The 19,736-nt window shown below is 37.9% G+C and overlaps 1 protein-coding gene across 1 annotated transcript; it reads right to left on the bottom strand.

The window, feature by feature from the left end:
• Window positions 1-774: 774 nt before the first annotated feature.
• Window positions 775-19,736, bottom strand: csnk1a1 (casein kinase 1, alpha 1). Its single transcript, XM_073821109.1, is given in 11 exon segments — window positions 775-2,337; window positions 6,930-7,078; window positions 7,299-7,405; window positions 8,779-8,801; window positions 8,804-8,852; window positions 10,161-10,239; window positions 10,611-10,750; window positions 14,568-14,666; window positions 14,746-14,872; window positions 18,661-18,767; window positions 19,088-19,736. Coding segments are annotated over 11 exon segments (1,011 nt in total). The 5' UTR covers window positions 19,211-19,736; the 3' UTR covers window positions 775-2,329.

Here is a 19,736-nt window from a genome sequence, read left to right as displayed (position 1 = left end):
GTTTGTGGGCCTTCCTATTCCCTCCCCCTATGAGGCAGCAGCTGTTTTGTGCATGCGTTGATCTGAACCCCATTCCCTTCCCCCATGTTCATTTCCCTGAAGTGTCCCATTTGAGACCTACTCTTAGCACATTTTAAACTACTTTGTCATTTACTTAACTACTTAACAGGCAAGCTATGACGATGCTTGCATTTGAAACACCTACAGATGACTCATAAGATAACAAGGCTGACAAATCTGCTGCCCTAACAGAAAATAACTTTTTTTTTAATAATTAGTAAGTAACACAAATGCATTAATTTTTAAAAAGCATTGTTTCAGAAAACTGAAGCAGCCATTTTGGTTTCTTCAATGAGCACATAAACCAATTTCCACACCTGCCGTTTGAAGCCATTTTAATATTTACAGATATAAATCCTGGAAATTTAAAACACCACGAGCACCTAGAACTACCCACCACCCCCACAAGAACTGCTTTCCTGAATTACAGCAATATCTTGAGATCATTTCCATAAAGATGTCCCTTTAAACACTAGAGACAAAGTCATTCAACGCTTTACATTTTTTTGAGAACCAAGCATTTTGCTTTCTCATTTTTAAAGCATTTTAATTTTCAGTTCAAAAACAAAAGTTTGAAGCCAGGTTGTGTAGTACTTCAACATTAAATGTGCAGACTAGAGACAGATACCTGAACAAATGGAAAGGGGGGGGGGGGGGTCTATCAGTAATCCGAGTTATGTGCATTCTCGTAAAATTACAGAGACGGGGACAGCATTTATGAGAAGTCATTTTAATTTATTCTGACATGCTAAAAGGGAATAAATTACACTTTTATAGAATGTCCAGCTGTAAAGTACTTAAAGCTGGTTCTGAGGGACAGTTTGGAGGCAAGGAACACAACAAAAAGAAAAGAAAAAGCCAAGTTACTGGTGTGCATTTGTCGTGGCTAAAGGCTGAGGAAAACAGAAGGAAAATCAAATTGCTCTTGCCTCACAAGACCCAAAACTATATAGAAAAGAAACCCTCCAACATTTTCTTTGCAATAAAAAAAGAAAAGGAAATGAGCAAAAGACCGCTACCCAACAGCAGCGAAAAATTGTTGCAGAGAGAAAGTCCCAGAGATATTTTACAAGAGGATCTGCTTCACCACAGGAAGAAGCAACAAAAAACCCTTTCCCCAAAATTATCGATTCAATACAGGGAAAGACAACTCTATAAAACTGAAAAAGTATATTTTTTCTGATTTAAAAAAAAAAAAAGATATATGCATATAAAAAAAAAATGGTAACTGGAAGGGTGGAGTGAGCACATTTTTCTCTCAAAAACAGAACATTGAGCCCATCATAGCAATTAATCGTACAAATGGATACTTTCTCAATCAACATGAACATTTTCCAAAGAGAAAAAACCCAGATCAGATGCATACAATTTTCATCTAAGCAATTAACATACAGGTTTAGTTCAGAGTGATGCCTAATTTGTAATGAATATGCTTCTGTAGAGTTTATTCTTTTATTTTTTAGACTTCAGAATACCAAGTACAATATAGTTAATGCAGCGTTCTAAAGAGAAACCTAGTAGTCACTAGAATGTTTTTTTTATCTTCACATTAGAAGCTCTCTAGCACATATCAGCAGGCAGAATCGTAATTACCTTTTTAGAAAAGAAAAACAAAACCCAATGCTTGCCTTTTTAATTTTGGATACATTTGAAACAAACAAACAAACAAAACAGATTTAATCTCAGATGTTTCATTTTGCTTGAGGAAAGGAAGAAAAAAAAAAATATCGAAGGACAAAAATGTGTCTCGGATGTCTCCATTCTGACAGAAGAGTGTCTGGGTTCGTGCCACGCTTGGTGACGAGAGGACGATGAGAAGGGAAAAGGTGGGGGCCAAAACTGCTCTGATGGGCAACCGAGAATTCAGGAAGGACCCCAAACAGCTTTCCTGAAGGAGAAAACTCGGGAAAATATCGGCATGTGCACAATCATATCCCCATTTTTCTACAGTTTGCCGTTTCAAAGAAGAAGGGGGCGAAAGTCTCAAGGGACAGGACAATAGAAAAGGCTACAGCTTCCAACTCCAAACCAAGCCTGCTCTCTGTGTGGATATAGTATATACATACCAATATATAGATATATGCGGAGCATCTTATCTATATATACCGATTACATATATAGTATATGGAACAAAAGTTCTTTAACAGGAAAAAGGTTGCCCACAGTGCCTGGCAGGTTCTGGTGAATTTGATCCTAGATGCCGGGGTGTGATTGGAAGGCAAATCCTGCTACGACCACTCTGCTCTGCTTCATTACATTGTCTTAATGCTTAGAAACCTGCAAGACAAGGAGACAGATAGAGAGGGAGAGGGAGAGAGAGGGAGATAGAGAGGAGAGGGTTAAGAGTTAGTGCCACCGAGCTGAATGGGGTTGAGCTACTGTAATCAATGCGTCCAACCAAGTCAAAGCATTATTCAGTCCTGGAAGAGAGAAAGTGCAAAGTCATCAGTCCCTCTCTGCAGTAAAGTCGAGACTTGCTGCAGAGAATCTCAGGAAAACATTCATGTCAAACTCACGCGGGCTCAGAGGGGATAAACTCTTTCGTTACAACAGTCCATGCTTACCAGGCAGCCAAGACGTTCCCTAACCATGACCGATGCATGTTACTCTTACATTTCTATAGTCGACTGACACCTTAACCAACTCAGCTGCTGCACGATCAGCCACTCTACGGTTAAATAAAACCAGCTCAGAGCAAAGCAGCTGTCCCTTCAAGAAACCTTCACGTCAAGAACTAAATGAGGGGGCATGACACATAATAGATGACGCTACCAGCCTTAAAAAGCAGCACAATATTCATCTATAAAGTACTATTTAAAGGGATAGTCCATCTAAAAATTCAATTCACATGATTCCAAATTGCTATGACTTATTTTGAAGAATAAAGGGACACTGGAAGATAAATCTAATTTCTATGAAAGGACAAAAAAAAATGGCAGCGTGTATATTTTTTATAATAAGTCTTCCTGGACCACAATCATACAGGTCAATTTTTTGACATTCTGAGATGTATACATCTGAAAGCTGAATAAATAAGCTTTTAATTGTTGTATGCCTTATTAGGAGAGGACAATATTTGAACTGAGGGGGCAAAAAAAAAAAAAAAAATCTAAATATTGAGAAAATCACCTTTAAAGTTGTCCAAATGAAGTTCTTAGCATATTACTAATCAGAAATTAAGTTTGAATATATTTATGGTAGGAAATGTACAAATTATCTTCATTGAACATGATCTTAACTTAATATCCTAATTAATTTTGGCATAAAAGAAAAATCGATCATTTTGACCCATATAATGTATTTTTGGCTATTGCTATAAATATACTAGGGGTGGGCATAGATTAATTTTTTTAATCTAGATTAATCTAGATTAAATCTTGGAATTAATCTAGATTAATCTAGATTAAAATGGCTAATTTGAATTCTGATGAAGGCATTCAGAATGTGTGTGCTACCCAAATAATGACTTAAAGTCTTTGAGAATGGATCATAAAGCTCATAAAGCTGTTCTATGATAATTTGTTGATGAAAATAAATTATGTTCAATTAGATGTACTTGTGTTTACTAACTAACTAACAATGAAATTATTTTTTCTACCTATTAGATTGTGTGTTTTTTTTAACGTCAACACCTACCCAGCCCATTACATGTTACACCGTACTTTTATTTTGACAGGTTGCCGTGAAGTTTCTGTGTAAACAGTATGATATGCTAGTTTTCTCAAATGAAACGGTAAAAGTGACACTCACAGCAGTTTGGGAGATTGAGTTTCTGTTCATGTGAGATGAAAATGCCAAAACTTACCGGGAGCGTCACGTGTGTTTCAGTATGCGTGTAGTAAAAGCTCGTCTCCGCAATGCATACATACAGCTAGGCAAACGGAACATATCGGATTCATATTAAAACGGTCTTTTTGCATTTCAGTTTTCACATACACTAGTCCATATCGCGATTTGAATTAAGTGACTGACCAACATTTGATTTATGAATCCAAAAAACGACGAATTTACGTGGCATTTCGCTATAGTAGATTCGGTTTTTATGAATGGAGGACGACGCGATCCCGTCTGTGTTTTGGCGGAGGAGACTTAAACGCGCGACCATATTCTATAGTCTTCGGTATACATCCGCGTTAAACTATCAAGGTGAAAGTCATCATTGCTTGCGTAGTTTAGACCCAGCTCCCAAACCAAATTTGAGAATAGATTAACGGCGATAACGGCCCACCACTAAAATATACCCATGCTACTTAAGACTGGTTTTGTGGTCCAGGGTCACATATACATATATACAAAGTCCTGGGTACATTACTTTTGAGAAATATATCAGTGTTCCACAGAAAAAAAGTCATAGGTTTGTCAATTGTAATTTTAGAATGAACTATCCCTTTAAGTTAAAGCGAACTAAACTGGCTGAGAAAAACAAGACAGATTTGATTTAAGTATAATTCCTGACCTCACAAGGAGCTTCGAGTCACGTACAGTCACAATCTTAAACAAAAACAACCTGACAGACCTATGACGTATGTTGAAATGTTTCCAGTGCAGTACTCTCAACTGTGGTCGGTTTCTAAAAAAAAAAAAAAAAAAAAAAAAAATCAATGTGCTTTTGCCTGAGGCAAACAGAGCACAAAATCAAACAGGATAATATGAACAGGGAATAAAATCTAAAGAGTTGTTTTAAGTTTTACTCTTCTGAAAAATTATGCTTGGAAAACATAACATTTACTTATTTCCTCATCTAAAAATCTGATTTTGGCTTTTCAGAAGCTACAAAAGGATTACAACAGTATTTTTAGATTCAAAAGCCAAGTTGTCGCCCATTTGTGTCACTGCCTGTGTCATTTATAACTAATCCACAATGGATAGATGATTCAAACCGGTTGCCAAGTAACCTGATTGTTAGGTTCGAGCTGCTACTACTTGCAGAGTATAGTTACATTTAGCTACCGCAGCCTTGACATTTCTATGGACACTGATGGAGCATTTGAGGAGTGAAAAAAAAGACAAGGAGAAGGGGAGAAATTAAATGCTTGACAAGTCTGCATTCATTGAGCATGAGGAAGTATGCTGACGCAGCACTCTCAGGACAAATCTCAACAATAATACAGCAAGCGCTAGCTCCGGGTCTCCATTGTTGCAGAACTAACAAAGTTGCGCCGGTAACCAAGAAACCAACAATCCCCTGCAAATAAAGTTCTTTCAAGCTCAAACACTCCTGAGCGTCACACCACTTAAATTCTTGGCTGTGGGGATCTTAAAGGGACAGTAGTCTATTTCTGAGCCTGTAAGATGCGTAAATCTTTCACAATCATATTTCTAAGCAGGGTACGCAACCTGGATTTCGAGGGGGGATGGGGTGCAATCAAACTAAAACAGCGTGCACAAAGGATTAGACCAACACCACCTCATCAGCAAATGCTATTCTTAGTCTAGCCACTTTTAACAGCAGTTGTTCAGGATGAACCTTGAGAGCAAAACAGTTCCTGCTTTTAACCTAGCATCTACCAACAAAGAACATGACTTGAACCATGGGATTGAAAAGAAGAAAAAATAAAAGACTCTAAAAGCCATGTATAACGTCACAGAGGAAATAGATCACAAAGCTCAGCTGGGAAAAAAGCTGCCTGCGTGGGTTGACGGCACACAGTCGCTATAATAAACCCACCGTCCTCTGTGGCCATTTAGACCTAGAGGCAAAAAAGACATCTCGTTCACTTGATTATATAGATAACAGGACAATACGGCTTTGAAATATCACAACTGCAGGACATTTATTGAACATATTCTTATAACCTACAAACAAGGCTATGTTATAAATCTTGCAAACATCACAAGAATGCACATAGGACTATTTTAAGCACCAAAGGCAACTCATTGAGGTGTATACCATTAATAGTAATAAACACCTAAACCGAATACTGCCGTAGTCCAGCTTTAACAGGGCACTAAAGGACATAGCAGTGAAAGAGGACTGACAACAGCTTTTCCACTTAACTGTGCCCTTCCAAGTGTCAAGCCTACTCTGCATTAGATGCACAACAGATTTAGACTACATTAAAGCCTACACCATCTGACCAGGACTACTTATCGCTAATGTAGTGCGAAACAGACTCTATATGCTCATTAACATCCCTTTTAATCGGTAACAGTTCTGCCTTAGGAAACATAATACGATGGATAAAAAAAAAAAAAGGAACTCTCGACTCCAGGTCCATATACCTAGACTGGGTTACACGTTTTGCTGGAAAGCAGATCCACAACTAGAATCACAAAAAATATCACTGTTGAGTCATCAACATGAACATATAGCATTACAGTTCCCTTAATACCAAACATGTCGAAAAGTAGAGTAAGAGTCAATGAAAAGATGTGGAAATGATATGATCTTGGTTAGTCTGTGGTTAGAAATCACTCCCACGTATCCATGTTTGTACTGAAGAGACCATTATAAATCAAGACTAACAAGTGTTAGATCCAGGAACAATGATTGGGAGAAATCTGTCAAATAGAGCATCCCATTTAGAAAGGGGTTAATTTAAGGGATGGTTATCTGACATTCACAGAAAAGATTATGAAGCCAACCCTTCGTCCCAGAGAAGAATAGACATTTTATTTTTTGTACAAAGTTAGTAGTCAAATTTCCCAAGGACGTCTTTGCTTTTGCAAGACATACCAATTGAATCTTTTTTTTTTTTTTCTTTTTTTTGTAGGGGGTGCATCCTTGAACTAACACCGTTTCTTTGCATCTCATGAATCTTTTGGGGAGCGAATGTTCCAAATCCACTTTTGTTTTTACAAATGTAAGCTAAGCAATTGGTGTCTCTGTTTTTTGCGCTGAAAACGTCGCTTGGCTGTTTGCTACTAACCTTTCATGTTACTCTTGGGTTTGTCAGTTTGCTTGCCTGTGGGGGTTTGTGCCGGTTGCCCCTGTCCCCCTGAGGAGGCCGCTTGCTGTGCTGCTTTCTGCTTCAGCATGGTCCAGTCAAATGTGTAGTCATACTGGTGGTTCAGAGTCCTGGAAGTGATCAAGAGTGAGTTAGTATACTCACAAACCAAATGAAGTAAGATACCACAAGTAAAAAAAAAAATAAACACAAGGACACCACAACTGGCAAGACTTTCTACTTGAAAAAAAATTGACCTCAGTGGTAACAAAGATATGAAAAACAAGGGAGTGTCTTGACGTTTCTAGGCCAGTTGGGAGTGTTGAGGTAAAGCAAGAAATAGTCAGGCACCTGAAAAGAATGCGGAAAAGCTGACGCAGGTACATGTAGTCAGGTGCCTCTTCAAACCGCAACCCACGACAGTAGTTCAGGTACATGGCAAACTCTGCTGGGAACCCCTGGAGAAAAAAAAAACAGACACATGTTATGAAAGAATACAATTACCAAGCTCCATGTCATGTCAACCTGACCAGCTTCTTTTTTTTTTGTAAGATAAGGAAATTAACAAAATGAAAAAAGTTTTTATATCCTATTATTATAATAAATAGCCAGCAATGTTAGCAGGAAAAAGGCGGACTGAAATTACAGTCATGTAGGCTAGAACAGAAAAGCCTGGCGAGCTGGGCTGTCATTAACGATTATTTTGGTATTTGAGTAATCTGTTGATCATTCTGACGATTAAATCGAGTAATCTGATAATTATAAAAAAAAAAAAAATTGTAATATAAATAGACAAGTGAACAATAGCCTTTAAAATTTCTTAAAATACATATATAATGGCAACGAAGCAATAATTAGTTCAAATAAAATATCAAAAGCAAGTAATCATATGCTTGAGAACAAAAGCGCGCAGCGGCCTGAAAGTGTTTTTACACTTTACTACACAATCTAACCCTTGTTTAATATTGACTCAACAATTAATTCAAATGTCCACTTAATCTTTAATATCAGGCAATTCAGTCACGATAGAATAGTTACAGCCACTTTTACAGTCATTTATTGAATATGTGGGCATCCAAATGTGTCAACGCAAGACTGAGGGTTTAAACTTATTTTGAAATCGCAATGAAGAGTTAGCATACTCAAAGATATTGATGTAATATCCTGTGTTTGCGTGGGTTAATAAATGATTTAACTTACAAACTTGACAAAATAGCGTACACTGCACTCTGAGATGAACATTATAATGAAGCTTTACAGTTGTAGATAACGCTTAGTGTAGCAGCATTTAGTTTGAACGGAGCCGCTCTGACACGCTTGTGCGTAATCTACACGCATGTAAATAAAGTGCATATTAAAGCTGCATCGCAGATATTTAAATAAATCTAGAGCTGCATTCAAAAGTTTGTTTGCATACGGTGTATATTTATTTTTAGAAATACACACATAAATGTATATATTTCAGAAAATATGTATCTGTATGTAAAAACTTTGTATATAACTAAGATTATATATATATAAATATATTTCCTTAACATATACACACATATTATATATATATATATATATATATATATATATATATATATATATACACACACACATATACACACACACATAATAAATATACACATACACACACCAAAAAAAGCCATGCAAAAAAGATGGACAAGCATCATATTGATATACAGTTAGTATTGAAGTGTTCTGGAGATACTCATGTAGCCTGGGAATTTACCATCACAACTTTTACACTAAGCAGAGGTTTTATAGCATGTATGCGTGCAGACTTTTGAGAAGCCTTGCTGTGAAGATGTAGAATTTCACATACCTTACACAACACCTCGACAGGGTCGACATCTTTTTCTCACTAATCTTCTCATACTTCTGTTTCTTTGTGGCAGCCTGTGGGCAAAAATGAAAACGTTGCACACTAAGATCTGGTACTGGCTGTCTATCAGTGTGCAATCCCACAGTGCTGGGGGCCATAAATAACCCAGCTGAAAGCAGATTTACAGCACTTTTTTAGGCACCACCTGTTGGCTTGTTTCATACTGCCTAACAATTCTAAGACGGTTCTTTTAAGGTTTTTCCCCTTTACATTAATAAAGACCTAAATACATTAAGTATTCCCCTGCTCGAATCACATAAAGGCAGCATTAACATCAATAAACATTCATATCTAATATAACCTGCATTCAAACTAAAAAGTTACTGGCATGCTTTTTAAAATTAACCAACAATATATAAATCAGTGTCACAGGAACAAGTAGATTCAACAAATCTGTCTCAGACATGCTGTGCAATCCCATCTAAAATCTAGCTATTATAAATAAACTAGGGCCGGGACTCGATTAAAAAATTTAATCTAATTAATTAGAGGCTTTGTAATTAATTAATCGAAATTAATCGCATTTTAATCGCATATAAATATTTGACCTGAGAACAGTGAGAAGTAAGATTTTTACATGGATTTTTAGTATACCATTGAATAATGACTGAATACATAAGCTTAAGCAACAAAATATTGTTTATTTTTGTTCAACCAAGTCCAACAGACCAGTGAAATATTGCCATTAAGTGTAGCAATAGGTACGTTCTTTAACGAGTCTTTCATGCCGAGAACTCTGCTCTTGTGTTTGCTTAATTATGCATTTAAACGTTAATGACCAAACCTATCATTATAAATGTTGCTGCACATGGAATATAACGCGGATAACATTTAAAAAATATTTTTTATCAGGTTACACACTGATTATTTATCACTCAAACCCCTTTCTCTACCTGTCCGTTGGTCGGGCATATCCTCCATGTTTGTAGTTTTTTAACACTTTGTATGCGTGTTTGTAGTTCTAATCGAATCCTCGTTCACGGCGCAGTGTGTTGCGGGCAATATTAGCCGTTAAGAGTGTGCATTGATCGTTAAGTAGTAGACCATCCGGGAATCTTTGGAATACCCTTTTAAACATACTACGATTTGGGACATACAATACTATTTAGGACGGACGCATCTTGTCTGAACGCTATTTGGTGCTCCAGTATTATCAGTCCGCGGAATCTCATCCAGTGAGAAACGTTCCGCGGTGCAAAACTAAGTGCGATTAAAATGCGTTAAATTTTAACGCGTTATTTTTGTGTAATTAATTAATCTAAATTAACGCGTTAAAGTCCCGGCCCTAAAATAAACATCTACATTTTATCTGCACTGCTTACCTTCAGTCCTTGCCATGGCAGGCTGGTTCTGTTGAAGTACATCAGCACGTATCCTAGCGACTCCATGTCATCTCGACGACTGTTAAGATGAAATAAAAGATTAAGTCAAGCCAGAACACTTCTGAACAAGTTTGAGGGCAGATCTTAAAAAAAAAAAAGTTCTAGTGCACAGAATAAAAGTAGGTTTGATTGAGTAAAAAAACCCTACATTAACTCACTGACCACTGACATGCCAGTCCTTTGGTAAAGGGCAAGCAAGCAGAGCCCAATCACTTAAGGTCGCAAAATGCCACGATCATGAATTTATGCTGCTGCTTGTTATTGTAAAAGACTTCAGAGAGCTAAGGGCTCAGTAAACCATTACAAATACTATTATCAGAATAAATTTGCAACATGGATTAGAGCACAATGAGCAAAAACTGAATCAATAATTTGTGCCGGAGTGCTCACCTCTGCTCGATACCCAAGTGTGCGTTGATGCTAGCATAGCGAGCTGTGCCTGTGAGATTTTTGTCTTCTCTGTAGGGTATGTGCTGTCGTGTCCTGTTGTCTCGGTATTTCTTGGCCAGACCAAAGTCGATGAGGAACAACTATACAAATAAATTGAAAAGAGAAGCACAAACACAGACATTTTTTATTTTTAAAACTGACTCATAAACAAGAAAAAGCACACTTGAGTCCATTCCTTTTTCATTTTCTTCCTCCTGTGAGCTGTCTGACCTATTACCTGGACCTCAGAACAAAAACAATGCATCCAGAGGCTGTAATCAATGAAGCGATGGGGTCAGAGTCTACAACGCAAATGAAGCTTACTGGGAAAGGAAACACACCCTTCACCCAAGCAGAGATGCAAGAGTTAGCTCTAAGAGCCTGTCATTGACTGAAATATCATTCTCATTAGTGGAAAGCCACTCAGATCCTGTCACACACACACACACACAGCAGCCCAGCGAGAGTACCTCACCAAACTGGTTTTTCACTGAGGCAGCAGCCATATTGTAACACATCCACTCAGCCGTGCCACAGTTTGCTTGGCTCAACCAGGGATTTGAAACGTATTTCCTCTTGTCAAGACAATTAGTTACGCCAACCATGCAATTCCACTTAGACCCTTCTATTAGAGGTCAAATCAGGAGAAAAGAGCTACAAATCAAAGCTTACCAGAAATTTCCAAACATCTTATGGATTCACCTCTTTTAAAACGTATAAAAACACCACAATACAGCAAAGATGGCTTAAAGAGCACCTCTCAGCATCTTTAACGATAGAGAGGAAGCATTAAATAAGTGTTTTTTTAGACAACTGATTTAAACATTTTCAAATTATGTAAGAGCCCTTCTCCTCTGAAATAGCCGGAGGTACAAGTACTTGGCCATCACTGTAAAAACCCACGCAATCATTTAATATTTTGCTATTTTAACTTCCTGTGCTCTGAAGATGACTACAAAATGGCTGTGATGCCAACACTCTTTGACTTCAGGAGCTGAGTTCCAAATGTTATATCCAATTTCATTTAGCTGAACTGAACATTTAAATAAAGATGAGCACAAAATGCAACATGCAACAGTTTAAAAACCAAGTGTTTAAAATGTCAATGTTGTGCAATTGGTTGCGAGCAATATTCTGACTGTATGTTCCAACGTTAGATGGCTGGTTCGGGAAAACAAGCCTCGGTGCGACAGTGCTGCTGATAAACTAAAAGATGCATTCTGCAACAAGAACAAGCACCCGATGCAGTGAAACTAGGCCAATCAAATTATTCCGTCATGAAGTCCTTGATTACAAATCACAGTAGAGCACTGTGCTTTGTCTAACTGCAACAACTCTTTAAATGGAAAACAGTGAATTGTACTACACCAAATACGCTGATATAAAAATTTTTAGAACTGACTAGGGCTGAGAACAATCAGCTACTTCTTCCCGAAGTGACAAGTCCTTCACCCGCCTGTACGGAGATCCCTTCAATCTGGATTAGGAGTTAAATCTCTAGTTCTGTTTAGCATGTGTGTCTGGTTTAATGCCAACAAACGTTAATGGTTATTGTTGAAAATCAAAATCAAATAGGAAAAGGAACTCCAAAAGGCACAGAAAAAAAAAAAAAAAATCAAATCAAAAGAATTTTGGGCGATTATTAGGAGATGGTTGTGGTTTCAGACCTGGTTTAATCCTGAGAAAGATGGGTCCTGAGAAGAACTAACAGCCAAGCTTCTTTTCCTCTTCCCCACTGGAGATTCTAAACACTGAACAGACAATAGAGGGTGCAGTGCATCAAACAGTATTGCTGACAACCGCACACGGCCAGCGCAGACAGGCAACACCAAGGCTCAGAAAAAGAACGCGAGGAGGAGCAGAGGGAGGGGAAGAGAAAGCCTAAGGCAATCCTTCATCCACCAGCAAGCGTCATAGCTCAAATTCAGAGGAGGCTCTGCTAATGGCAGACGTCTTCCCATAAGCCCAGGCTCAGATACTAGCCGATAGTTATAGTTTTTTCAGAACGTATAATGCAGGGCCCGCTTGCCTCGTCGGTTCTCGAGCCATAGAGGCAAACTGTACATGGCACCTCTGGCCGCCCAACCCAGTGATCTTCATCTCATCTATACCAATTGTTCCCAAGCCTGATTCTCTTTTTTGACTTTGCCAAGGCTTTATCCATAAACATTCGGCAGCATTTAACGCTAGCTGTGCCATACGGTGTTTAGCAGCTAAGCCCTCCTCGGCGTGAGGTGAACGAGACAAATGGCACAACTAGGGTTAAGAAGGGCAATTCACTACAATGGGCACTTGTTTTAAAATTAGGCATGAGAAGCTTTGAGAAATGCAACCAACCAAAACTCAGCCCCACCCCTTTAAAAGCCCTGTGAAGGATAAATATTGCATTTCGTGTTTGACAGATCATCGGACCACCTACAGTAAGGAAGAGGCTAGAATACTTTGGCGTGCGGAGAGGCCAAATCAGGTAGGGATGAAGCTCTGAAGAACAAAAACAAAAAAAAAGCGTGCAGTTTAAAAGGTGCATGACTTAACCTGCATGTTATTGCAAAAACAGTTTTAGTTTAGTTACAAAAGACAAGATGGGACAGCTTCGGTGGAAGTGATATTTGAGATTTCAATACAGCAGCCCAGGGTAAAGCAACAAAACAAGCCATTAGTTAACAATGGTGCCGAGCTGAGTACGGTTATCCGCAATGTGACAGGAGAGTGGGGGACTGTGTGAGGAGAATATGTCAGACAGGAAGGAATATTTGGAGCTGAGCGTTCGAAGTAAATCTAGGAAAATATCACTGCACGAAACATTAACAATTGCCTCTCAAACACATCCATTTTTAGACTGACTCATGTGGAACTGATGTCACCTGTTGGCCTGCACCGTTCTTGGTCAAGCCGTCCACATGTTTTACTCTAAAAAAAAGTTTTACTGGGGGCTGGATCAAGAGTGGTAATGATCGTATGAGAGATGCAAGCAGAGTGAATAATGCGAGAGAATAGGCCTTTTGATTCCTCACCGAAAGAGTGGGTTTGCGAAGCAATAGCTAAATCAGATCTTCCCATCGGCTGAGTTCACTGCACTTCTTAACTAGGATTTGTTTTTGGTCCAGGGTGGATGTTGACAACTACACATCCAAAAGCAGAGCGTGTGCATCCAGAGTTTTAGTGAAAAAGGTGACAATTTCATGTGTATGTATCAAAATAAAAGCTTGAGGCTGGCATTCACACAGACACACAATGGTAAACATTTATTCCAGACAGCACTGCCAAAAATGGTAATACAGGCTTCACTCAAGTACCAAAAAGTACCAGAATTTGTAGTGGAAACTGATCTGAACTGTTAGACGACCATCAGAGCTTGTACTTGTAAGTCATTGTCTTATTTTGCACATGATGCTTTAACTTTGCCAAATGTTGCCTGTCTGCAAGGGCTCAAAATTACGAGTTATCTGAAACAAAATACAAATCAGGCAACTTCTGTACATTTGAATAGAGAGAAATAAAACAGTGCAAAGCACTTCAAGGCTCCTAGTCCAAGGGAGAAATAAAAAATAAACAAAAATAAAAAACAACCACAAGTCACATATCATGCACAAGTTCCATTTGAGGAGTGAAAGACATACAATCCATGTCCACAGATGTCCACAGCCCAACCGTCAGGTGATTCTCAAACCAATGAGAAGTTAAGCTGTAAACATTGTGTCTAAGGACTCAATGCGGTTTGAATTATCTGCTCCTATGATATTCTTTGTAGAACCCAGCCATCCCAAATCAGCAGAACAACATCAAACGTAACTATCACAGGCCCTCAAGCCAGTGTTCGTCCATGAGTAACAGGAAACCTTAGTAACTGCAGTTTTGCAATCCTCCATCTCAATTTTAAATCTTTCTCACAAGAATAGGGAAATGGTGGAAGTTTACCTTATTACAGTGACGGCCAATACCCATTAAAAAGTTGTCTGGCTTGATATCTCTGTGGATGAAATTTTTTGTGTGCACATACTCGATTCTGCTGATCATCTGTGAAAGCAAAACAACCAAATTAGTGCCATGGAACCACTATATTTGCTATTTCAAGCCTGAGTTAACCACACATTACCTGATCTGCAAGCATTAGGACAGTTTTCATTGTGAATCTGCGGGAACAGAAGTTAAAGAGATCTTCCAGACTTGGCCCCAGCAGGTCCATCACTAGAACATTATAGTCCTTTTCTTGGCCATACCACCTAAAAGAAAAAAAAAAGTATCACATAATCGATAAATTTAAGACTGCCTCATTAAAAAAGCATTAAAACAAAAGCTAGGATGCATGACACTTTGCTCAAGTTTACAAGATGAGCTTTTATAACAAGCAAATTATAATTAAAACACTATTACAATTGAGCATTGCTGACTAAGTTATTTTGAGCCAATAAAGCATGAAGCTTTTCAGTTAAGGAAGTGTCAGAGTTGCACGGCACACCCTATGGACAATGGCATCCAATATATCTAGCTTGGTGACTTGACTGCATGTGAAGTCCACAGTAACAACTATATAACATGTGTTAGACTAGTCTTCAACAAACCACATCAGATGCATTCTTCCAGAGTGGACTGCCCCCTCAGGACAAAAAAAAAGTAGAGCATAGGGGCAGTGCTAAAAAGTTTATGGTATGTTCAAAATCAATGAGGTGGCTTCTACAAATTTTGCAACTAGCAGGTGGAGGTTCAAAAAAGTTGCGGATTTCGTGAACACATTGCTACAGCAGTCGCCAAGCAACCATCATGCTGGAGAGTCTCCTAAACAAAGAGGTATTGTGGAGACACAAGGTGCAGCAGTAAACTAGTGTGCACTCAGTCATCTGTGCCAGCAAACCAACATCTACTATTTCACAATGACAATAGAAAATGTACTTTGAGCCACAAACTAGCTTCTAATCCCTATGATGGTTATATTGTGGAAGCAACCACATCCATGGCAAAAGCTGATAAGAAAAGTGAAAACTTTTGTTGATTTTCAATTTTAAGCCTTTTCATGTAAATTTACAACTGTGTAAATCTTAGCAACACCCATAAATTAAAAAAAAAAAAAAAAAAAAAAACTAAATGTATTCTATGAATCCAGCCCAAAAACTCATGTTTTACAAGTATACTCACATTCACAATGCTTACAGAAACTCATATCAACAGCAATCTGGTGCTTACGGAAACTACAGTCCTCTCTGTGGGACACTCATTTCCTCTTTTCAAAGCAAAACTACGGGAAACACTGAACAAAACAATGTAGTCTGCCTGAACATGTTAACTTTAATAAACTGCCTTGTATTTAATCACAGAGGTGTTGGTGTAAACGCATATATATTTAAATAAAGTGAGTAGACACTTTCCTGTGATTGAGCTTACATAAAAGACTTTGAAGAGCACACAAAGCTCTTTTCTTTCATTAGCAAAGGCAGTGAGTGGTTTTAGGGAGTGTGGGGGAGGGAAATCTTGCATGGCAGGTTTTCCAAGCTCTAGTAACCAGCAAGTGAAACCAGTACTTTTACGCATCCTTTCTAATGGAAACTTTAATTCATTCAGTGAAAAAAGTTCAAGCCAAAGTGGGGCACCAAAATCTGGTCGTACAATCCAGTCATTATGTATAACCTAAATTACACATAGCTTAAAAGCAGTACCATTAAACTAGAAGTATAATATTCTATACAACTTTTTTGTTATAATAAAAACGGCTGCATCTGGACTTGTCCTTAAAGTGTTTGGTAAACCCATCCATCCATGAGAGGATTTACCCAACTCGTAACTACATAGGGTTAAATAACTAGCGAAGGTCTAGGAGTTCAGATTTCTAATCAGCCAAGCTGCTGTCAGCATGAGATGCCATAGAAATGGACACCCAAATGCTATCTGTAATGGCAGTTCATTGATGGCAAAGGCAGGGTATTCGTATTTATACTAAGGAAACCGTCTGACAGCTGGACTAAGTTTACTAAGTGATACATTACACTCGGATCTGCAATGAATGAGAAACTAAAGAGCAACAAAAATCACGGCTAATGAGCAAACAATTTGGCGAGAAATTAGGTGCGGTCACATTTACCGATGTCTGGTGAAATTTCGAAATACAAGCGATCAGGAATCTCACGTGAGGACGAAATATTTCCAGATGCAGATTAGGCTCGCGTTGGTCACACGACTCAAATTAAATGTTCATATGAGACCCTGGGTGACCAAACCAGTCATAAGGGTCAATTTTTTAAAATTGAGATTTATACATCATCTGAAAGCTAAATAAATTAATTAATTAGGATAGGACAATATCTGGCCAAAATACAACTATTTGAAAATCTTGAATCTTAGCAATGCATATTATTAATCAAAAATTTAATTTTTATATATTTATGGTAGGAAGTTTCCAAAATGTCTTCATGGAACATGATCTTTACTTAATATCCTAATGATTTTTGGCATAAAATAAAAATCTATATGTGTATTTTTTGCTATTGTTACAAACATACCTGTGCTATTTAAGGTTAAATAGTCCAGGGTCACATATAATAATATCTGTTGGGTGGCCAAGCTAATTAAACATGAACATAACTGAAATTTTGCTTTAAGTTTCCATTTTACAGTTTGCATCTGGTATAAAAATAACATGTTAAAGTTTAGAGTTACCAACCTTCTCACATCAAGCAACCATGTAAAGAAATCTAATATGTGACCCTGGACCACAAAACCAGTCGTAATACATGGCTATATTTGAAGCAGAATACATTGTATTGGGTCATTGTTCTTTTATGCCAAAAATCATTAGGATATTATTAAAGATCATGTTACATGACTTTATTTTGTAAGCTTCCTACTATAAATATAACACAACTTAATTTGAGATTAGTAAATGTGCATTGCTAAGAACTTAATTTGGACAACTTTAAAATCTAATTTCTTAATATTTAGATTTTTTTGCACCCTAAGATTCAAGATATTCAAATAGTTTTCATATCTGCAGGATACATCCTAACAAACCATACATCAATGGAAAGGTTATTTAATTGACCCTTATGACTGGTTGTGGTGGGGCAGGGTCACATATGTACCATGTAATAAAATGTTTTGTATGGTATAAAAGTTTTTATACCAAGTCATATTAAAATTGGTTAATACATAATGCACAGAAAATGAGGATAATTACACTAATTTAACCACTAACACTTTAATATGTAGAGCACTTCTACAATCAGAATGTAAAACCTATGTTATTTACATTTAATAATAACATGCAAATAAGAAAAAATACGTGACAACCTAATTTTTCGTGTGAAACCAAAACAGGAGCTACGTTTTATTTAATTGTGCGTCTAGAGTCAGTTATTGAAAGCTTCATGCTCAATGGTTAGCTCTTTTATACAATTACAAATGTATTATAAAACAAACTAACTCTTTAGGTATTTTTGACACGAATTGCAGCCCTCGTATGGCTCAGTCACCTTGAGAAGAGAGCAGCAGTCTCACTAGGCCCTGAAACTTGTTTTCTCTCATCCGCCATTTTCTGATCGAGAGGGAGGACATGTTGAACAAACACAACAAAAGAGCAGCGGCCATTTCCCACTCGCTCCTTACTCATTACTCAGCAACGCACAAACACACACTTCGTGATCAATTCTCATCCGTTAAACCATCTTATACTACATTACAGAAAACATATAATGTTTTTAAATACATTTAGAACGCCGTTCTTGCACGGGACTCGCAGAAACGCTAACGCTAATGAACGGGCTAACGATAGTTAGCCTATCGATACTATCGTAATAAGTGTAAAACTACACACACATGAGACCATCCAATTCTTATTTAAGTATATAATGAATTGATGATCTATTAAGGAAAGTATTATGCGTAGTTGACGTGTACTTTGTACTCGACCAGTTGCTTTCGATCTCACGCTAACGTTAGTCTATAAACCAGATCAAACTAGTCCAGCAACCCCATCTACTTAAAATCCTTATAATTTCACGTATAATCCGACATCTTTACTCACCTGATGTGTGGGATTCCGACTCCTCCCTGGAGAATTTTGTACAACTTGCTTTCATATAGAAGTTGAGGGTGTCTGGCTTTCTGTGATTCCAATTTCACAGCTACCTCCTGTAAATGTTCAAAATTAGGATCATTATTTATCTGGTAACGTTACGTATAGCTGGTTTACAAACCAATTATTTGATAATACACCATCCTTTATTCCTTGATCTATTGAAAGCGACAGTAACATCGTCTATCCCCCCTAAATAGTATTACGTTTAAGTCAAATATTACAATATGCTAAACTTTCAAGGCTGTATGGACTATATTTTTCGATGAGCTTATGAACTCTGTCCTGGTAATCAGATGTGATGAGTTGGACCTATGTATAAACCCCTCAATCTTCTTATCCCAGCACATTAATGAAACATCCATTTCATCTTTACCTCTCCATTTGTGATGTTGATTGCCAAATAAATGTCACCAAAGGATCCAGATCCGATTTTCCGAACGAGCTTGTATTTCCCACCGACTATGAACTCGGCTTTAGAACCACTGCTGCTGGCCATGTCCTAAAATCCGAGAAGTACTCTGAAACTGTGTGAACGGGTGAGGTTTTCAGGCTGTTCTCTCTCTTCTTCAGTCCAGTAGAAACAATGCTAGCTAGCCTTAAAACGAGTCTTCCTCACTAGCTGTGTCCTTAACAACTCACAACGACGAAAATGAGATGATAACGGACATTGGTTTCAACAGGAGATACGTTGTCTCGACATATAAGTAAAAAACAAGACGATTTCCCCTGAGGTTGAGGCTGTTTTTTTCTCTTGAGCAATTCCCCGAATAGCTGACTAGCAGCTTAGCCTGAAAGGACACGGAGAAGTCGATGTCCTCGACGCTCTCTTCGAAACACCTCTCTCTGAGGGGCGATTTTTCTTCTTAAAGACGCGCTTTCCAGCTTATTCGAACGAGCATCTAGGCAACCGACGTTTTAACGTTGAAGAAATTATGTGAGTCGCTGCTTTCTTTTCAAAGCGCAACCCACTCACTTCGCCATCTTGTCCGTCTCGAGATGAACAGATTCTGCTGATCTAAAGA

The sequence above is a fragment of the Garra rufa genome, chromosome 16 (assembly GCF_049309525.1).
Source record: "Garra rufa chromosome 16, GarRuf1.0, whole genome shotgun sequence".
NCBI lineage: Eukaryota > Metazoa > Chordata > Actinopteri > Cypriniformes > Cyprinidae > Garra > Garra rufa.
This window is presented reverse-complemented; position numbering and strand designations above follow the sequence as displayed.